The sequence below is a fragment of the Balaenoptera physalus genome (genome assembly GCF_965194825.1).
Source record: "Balaenoptera physalus genome assembly, chromosome: 6".
NCBI lineage: Eukaryota > Metazoa > Chordata > Mammalia > Artiodactyla > Balaenopteridae > Balaenoptera > Balaenoptera physalus.
Window position 1 is genome coordinate 57798360 of NC_138885.1, and position 7500 is coordinate 57805859.

General features: G+C 39.7%; 1 protein-coding gene and 1 long non-coding RNA gene across 6 annotated transcripts in view; one reads left to right on the plus strand and one right to left on the minus strand.

The window, feature by feature from the left end:
• LOC309662431 overlaps window positions 1–7500 on the plus strand; it is a 137912-nt gene that overhangs the window by 43309 nt on the left and 87103 nt on the right. The window lies entirely within an intron of this gene.
• FIGN (fidgetin, microtubule severing factor) overlaps window positions 1–7500 on the minus strand; it is a 128315-nt gene that overhangs the window by 7091 nt on the left and 113724 nt on the right. For all 5 annotated transcript variants that reach the window (XM_082464994.1, XM_082464991.1, XM_082464993.1 and 2 more), the window contains one exon: window positions 1–7500. This exon is cut by the window's left edge and continues 7091 nt beyond it; it is cut by the window's right edge and continues 360 nt beyond it. In XM_082464994.1, the coding sequence (XP_082321120.1) occupies window positions 5606–7500 (1895 nt within the window). In that variant the 3' untranslated portion in view covers window positions 1–5605.

The following is a 7500-nucleotide window of genomic DNA, read 5'->3' on the forward strand; positions in this document are numbered from 1 at the left end:
TTTTTTTAAAGTAAGTGTTCTTTTGCTACTGTAATATAGAGCTGGTAGAGAAAAAGAACAAATGCTAAAATAAATAGTAAAATATAAAACACTTCATACAAAGTAATTTGATGTGCCATTAGTTGTACAATTACTTCAATAAACAAATACATGTTATAAAGGGCAATAAGAAACAAAATGCTTTCAGTTACGGAACTTGCAAGCACCCATGACTCCATGTTGCTAATTCCTTTGGGAAGTGCCATTTATATTTTTTTGGTTTCTTTTAAGTGTTGTGCAGGTCCTTGCGACTGCATTGTTTTTTAATGAATTTATATCAGGAGTCACAGAATTAAAATGAAGGCATTTAAAATCACTGAAGACTGCAGTTAAAAATAAAGTACCATTATTTCTCTTAAATTTAAGAGCTAAGGTTGTCAGTCAAAAGAATATAAAAACGTTGTTTTAGTTTAAGTAGCAGATTGCCAGTGTAAAATATTTGAGAATGCTAACACATTTCTCAGAGATGGGCACATAAGAATAAAGCTGTATTCTGTATACTATGCCCCAAATGGGACGTTGATGAAGACCTACACAGTGCATAATTTCTTTTAAGTTCTTTTAAGCAGTCTTGTGTTATAAGTACAATTAAAAGTCCATCAGTATCCCAAGTACTCGTGCATTATCTACCCTGCCACACTTCGCTAATGCGTCTTATCATTTAGGTTGCTAATACTGTTCAGTGTAAAGACAGTCTTTCTGAGGTAGACTGTTCAAGTTCAAGGACGAGTCTTTTTCTTACGAAATGCATGACATTCAAAAAAAGACAACAAATAAATACTACATGTACAATATGTAGCAATGAGGTAGAAATGGTTATAAAGAACAATGTTTGAATATATTTCAGATGAAAAAAGAAAAACAAAGAAATGAATATTCTCTAGCAACTGTATATAATCCACAAGGAAACACAGAGAGAGAGAGAGAGAGAGAGAAAGAGAGGGAGGGAGAGAAAGAGGGAGAAAGAGACGGGGAGGGAATGAGAATGAGTTTTAAGCCTGGAAATAAACTTTAGTTTTTTTTGTATCATAGGACAACAAAAAAGAATGAATGTGCTCCCAACCTTGGTGTACTACAGAACCATTTTATAAATATTTAACATTCTATAGGACTGATTCATATATTCTCACACAACTCTGTGGCAAGGCTGACCCATGCTGCCGACATTCTACATATCACTGAGACAGGGAGGTGAAATTTTCCTGCTTTCAGTCTAATTGTCTTTGACAATTGCAGTGCCTAGTGCTACACTGCTTGTGTTGTATTTAAAAACAGGAAAGAGGAGAGACTTGTTCATTAAAGATGCAGTATCCCTGGTTCACACAAATGCATCTGGCAGGTTCAAAATCGAATGTCAACCAGAGGTCTTAGCAGAGTGTGAGCTTCAGTTCATGTGTGGGTTAGTCACAAGTACAGCTGGTTTTGAATTCTGAAATACTAATAGCTCCATGTTTGCTAATGTGCTTCATATGAAAATCAGGTGATTCAACAACTGAAGACTTTACTTTTCAAAAGAAAAAACATATTAAAACACTTTGAATTGTAAAGTGGTCATGTATATCTCTGCATATATGAAGAGAGGAAGTAACCAGTTGCTTCTGAGTAATGTAAAATAGACAGTTTTAAAGTTCACATAATTGGTGGTGAAAACAGCACACATACCACATACACACACACACAAACATACACGCTAATTATATATATATATGTATATATATATTAGAACTTTAGTGGCCTCAATAGTTCAACAAACTGTGTCCCTTTCACTTTGCAAAATAATTTCAATGATCATGATACCCAATTCTTGCTAAAAAAACATGAGAATGAGATTATAGAAGTAACTTTCTGCTTGGAGTTAGACACATTTTCAGAGAAAAAAATTCTAAATGCCTCTAGAACATATTTTCCAACCCACAAATATATTTAAATTTACAAAGACCTATTGTGGGAATTAATTTGGACTTTTTTTGGATGTATTCTTTTGAAAACTGCGTAGCCAAGTACTATGCAACCAGTGTAAATTGACCTTGGTATTTTACATAGCATAGCCTCTGTATAGCTTTTTTCACTTGCCCAGATGGTGTTTGGCCTATGTATTTTAGTGGAATGGTTTATTTTCTCCTTGATAGGTTTCAAATGCACAAGAAAACATTATACCCGTCTATCTGCATTTGAGTAGAATACAAACTGACTAATAGATAAACATTCTGTGTGAAAGTAAATAGCCTTAAAGTATACTGCCTTCACATTCCATTGATCAGCTCAGTCAGCAAATTTTTCTGTATTGTCACTAATGTTCTAAATATTTTGGTGAGAAGCATGCCAGAAGTGTAGAGTAAATTTTCCATTCGTGTCACACATAAGGTCATTATGAACTACCTCTTGAATTTCTATTGATCCTTCTACTGAAGTAGTTTCCTTCACTTCCTTTTTGTCCCTGTTGGAAATGTTATTGCAGTTGTGAAGAAGGGAATTAGGGGCTGTTAAGTGGACTGGCTCAAATCCCCTGGCCAGACAGCAAGAGACTTGGACTGGCTCATTACCTTACCTTCATTAGTAGCCTTCTCCAAATTCTTAGTCAGAAAGAGTCCAAGACTATGAAGCCCCATTACTCAGTTGTACCATCACTGATTGTGCACGTTCACTTCTCCGGATGTGGTACCCCACCCCCCTCCCCAAGCTCCAGAAAAGGTGGTCAGAAAAGAGCTCATTATTAGCCTAGTCCATAGAAGAGCTCATAATGCTGCCATGCAGAATCAAAGACTCACAGGACAGCACTACCTACTCAAAGGTCATTATCTCCCCCAACAGATCTTCATTTCTTCAGCATGCCCAATTTCCTGAGATCAAATCCTAGAATTTGTGAGGCTAAATGAAATTCACACACAACTTCAGCTTCTGCCTAAATACATGGATTTTTGGCCACTGGTATCTCAAAGTAATTTTTAAGTCATTTAAAGCTAAAAGCCAATATGCATGACTTTATTTTCAGTTTTATAAATGAGTGTAAAACACAATAGTGCAGTCATATATTTGGCATTAACTCTTACTAGCCACGAAAATGTGGGTCAATACTGGATTTTCCAAAGTTGTCTAAGTAAGATTGGGTTTGTCAAAACTTGCCAGTTGCTTTCAAGTGAACACAGAATGTTGGCGGAAATGAAATGTGACGTCCAAAAGACTGAAAATAGGTCAGCACCGTGCAAAAATAAACTTGTCAGTGAGATCAATATGAACCTACAGGTTAATGGGGATATTAGAATTTCCTTACAATAAGGGATATGTGCAGGGTAGAGCCAGAACACGATTGTAGTGTTTATTCACTTGTGAAAAGCAGAGGACGTACTTAAATATTATTTTTTGTATCCTTAATGAAAGGCACTGCTTTTTAATATGGAATATTTATATGTAAGAACAGTTTTAATTGATAGAAAATCATAGTAAGTTAAACTCTGGTTCATTTGCTCAGTTTTTAGCAACAAGAAAAATAAGAAAAAAGGGGAGTAATGATCAAGCATCATAAAATTTCAGAAATATCATCAAGTCCTTCATTAGCTTTCTCTATGTTAAGTGTTTCAGAGAATTTGACATTGTGGATGAAATCAGTAAAAAAAAAAAATTTGAAGGAAAACAAAACAATAACAGAAAGACCTTTCTTAGGGCTTCTCATTGCATTTATTTAAAATTTTAAAAAATGTACATCACTTTTTGAATACATAAAATGCCAGTGCTTTGCAACAGTTTTGTTACTGCATCTCTCAACTAAAAAAAGGAAGGAAAAAAAAAAAAAAAACAGGAAAAATACATTCAAAAAGCCAGGCTGTTCTGCTTATGCACGGGCAGTGGCTTTGGAAGGCTACAGCCTACACCGTGTCTGTTCAGAGGCATTGCCAAACATCAGTCAGCTAGCAATGAAAAGTTGCACATAAAGCATTAAAGGATACAAAGAACAACTTGGTGGGGAGCAGGAGAGGAATGGGAAATTGAGAAAAATGCCACATATGCTGTTGGGGTGAGGGTGGACTTAGGTGGAAGTGAGCATGAAGACTGATGTTTTTTGGAAACTAGATTTATGGGAAAAGATGGAAGAAAACAAAGTAGCATGTTTGGCAAGCTATATTTGTGTGTGTGTGTCTACTTCCAATTTTCTACTTGACTTTCCAAGAGAAATGTAACAAAACTGAGGTAGAAATGAATGTGGGAGCACTACAGCCCAGAAGATTTCAAAATGAGAAGCAAAATTGCACTGACAAGAGAGGAGTCAAGAAGGAGGGGGGACGTAGATATATTCTTTGCGGATATATAAGTTGGTTGGTTGTTTTCTGTATTTATTTGTTTGCTTGTTTGTTTTGGTTGCTATCTTCTGCATTCTGTCAAACAGTGCGGCAAGCCTATAAGCTAGATTAGTGAATAGGATGACACCATTCCCAGCAGTTTCAGAGAGAACTTGCAAATCACCACCACCATTACCAGCTCTGCAGGAAAAGGCAGTCCTAGTTTTTAGGTACTGTGACTTTCAGGGTCCTAAACAGGTCTTGTGGCTGACTGTTCTAGACACTAACACAAACTGAATAAGTAGCTTTCCATTAACCAGTGTACCTTCTAAGAACAATTTCACTTCATTATCAAGGAGCAATGTACGAAGAACTCTTGCAGGTATTTATATAAAGAATTATTCTGCTCTGGTCAATTCCCCATAATTAGTGAAAGAACCTTTAAAAAAAAATCCTTCCATTTTTACTTTAAGTTGTAAATATTCAGTTGTATCACACTCAGTATTTTTCTGGATACATTCAAAGTAATTTTCCTTGCTATTTTCCAATTGTTGAGGTAAACATACATTTTAATATAAAGTAACATTGAAGCCTATCCCATTACTCTCAGCAGTACATAGTGCTTTCAACACATTCCTTTGAGGTACTGTACAAATCACAATCACTTTCCTGAGTTTTTGCAGACAAGAACATTAAAAGAAATGAACTGCAGAAATTAAGGTCCAGATTACCGTTACCCTGTTTTACCTGTTCTTAGCTTAATACTGCAGAACAGACAGGATTGAGGAATACTGTTGCTCTTAAAATGGCAAAAATCTGGTTTTCTGTCGAAACACAACCATTCATCTCTTTAGTCCAATAATGTTTGAAGTTAAAGCTCTTTATATTAGCACATGCCACCAATGTAATTGTGAGGCAAACAAAAAATAAAGCACCACTCCAGGCACTTGACAGCAACTAAATCTCGAGAACAGCAGAATGGAATCAACACACGAGGTTCATGTCCTTCTGAAATCAACACACTTGCACCTTGCTCCTTGGTGAGTGTTGTCTAGCTTGAACCGAACTGAGCATCAGCAGATGCTTTATGTCATCTGGGGCTTTCAAATCAGAAGCTCTCATTGGATGCATTTTTCCTCCAAATCTACCCTGACTCTAAAGATGCAACTTAATCGTCTTCTTCCCCAGTACCCTTTGCAATTTAAACACTACTGGAAAGGGGCTCTATACCCTATGTAGCAGGTTTTATGTGTGTGTGCCAACATTCATTACATTTTTTTTTAAAGAAGTTATCACTGACTGCAACCAAACATTTTGTTCCATTCAACATACATATCAAGCTCTTTTTGAGATATGCTAGGCTGAATCTTGCAGAAAGCATTTTCAAAGTCTTGATATGTAACGGGTCTCAACTGGCTGGGCATAATGGCTGAAAGGTCTGTGGCTGGCATGGCATGGAGAGGGCCCACCGCTGCTTCCTGACACAAATGAGCCACGTCTAGTCCAGAAAAGCCTTCTGTGCGCTGGACGAGCAGTGCAAACTCCTTGTCATTGAGACAGTAATTGTGCTGTGAGAGCAGTTGTACTATTATCTGGTGCCTCGCTGTGCTGTCAGGAAGTGGGATTAAAAGTCGTTTCATGAAGTACCTCCGAAGAGATTCATCTATGTCTTCTGGTTTACTGGTGGCACAAATTACTACGATTTGGTCCTCAGCCGAAGTTAGTACAGTGTCCAGCTGCATCAGGAATTCGGTTCTCATCCGACTGACTGGACTGTGCTCCTCACTCACTTGAGAGGAGAGAAGCATGTCAATGTCACTGACAAAAATCACCGAGGGCTGGCGACACCTGGCCACAAGGAAAGAGGCATGGATAATTTTCTCTGCTTCTCCTAACCACTTGGCGATAAGTCCAGAACCAGCAATTTTGAAAAACGTGGCCCCCAGCTGACTAGCTATGCATCTGCCCAATAATGTTTTGCCTGTTCCCCGAGGTCCAAATAAAAGGATGCTCCGAGGCAAGGCCGTCAGTCCACTGAATGCATCTGACCTCAACACTGGCCATAAAACCTCCTCTTTAATGACAGCCTTTACCAGGTCGAGACCAGCAATGTCATTCCAGTCCACTGGCGGTCCTTGGGTGATAATCTCGTTGGTTACCAGGTCAATGAGGTGCGTGTCAGTATTCTTCAGTTGCTCGTCCACAGAGTGGTTGGATGAGGTAGCTGCACGGAGCCCAGGGCCTTGCATTGGATGGGAGAGGAGCTGCCTGTGCTCATCCCCACGCTCACTCATTACTGGTGAAGTGTACTTCCCGAAGGATTCACTGGATCTTGATCCCAGTGAATTTTTAGCAGTACTGTAGGAAGGAGGGGTCAGAGCCCTACTGGACTGGCTGCTGAATTTCCTTTGCTGTTCAGAGGACATTAGCTGCTTCGTTGGCTTAAATGCTAAGGATGATGTTTCAGCACTTCTGTCAAAGCCATTCCCCCGATTTGAGTTTGAAATGCTGTTGTCGGGCATTCTGTACATAGGACTCTGGGTAGATCTCTGTTGGCCATAGCTGTAATTTCCATAACTGGAGTCCATGTCTCCTTGCCCTGCCATATAGAAAGCTTTCCTTTTGAGAGAACTTGCCGAACTGTTTGTCAGAGCCGCGGGTGCGATAGGTGTCAAACCATGACCCTGGTAGGTGTAGCCAGGAACAGTGGTGGGGGGCAGGGGGGTGGGAGCAGGAATTCCTGAAGGCAGGTATGCTGAAGGAGGAGGGGGTGCACCCCCAGGGCTGTACCCAGATCCCACAGCAGTATGAGGAGGATAGCTAGCAGAGGGATAGCTGTAACTGGAGAGGTTAGAAGTCCCATTGTAGCCCGGGACCAGGGCTGGTGGCGGAGGAGGAGGAGGTGGTGGCTGTAGGAGCCCAGAGCTATGCAAGGGAGAAGGATGAGGTGAAGGAAGTGCAGGTGCTGGCTGGCTGCTGTAAGTAGAATGCAAATATGAGCCGTTGTATCCTGGGGCATATTCCTGAGATGGGAGCCCTGTATGAAGACTAGGTACAGTGTGGCTTCCACAGGTACTACTTGAATAACTAGGCTCTGTCAGGTTGCTGGCCACCCCAGGAGAGCTCCCTATACTTGCAGAGACATCTGCTGGAGGGAGGGCTGAACTGACTCCAGCTTTGCTGGCAG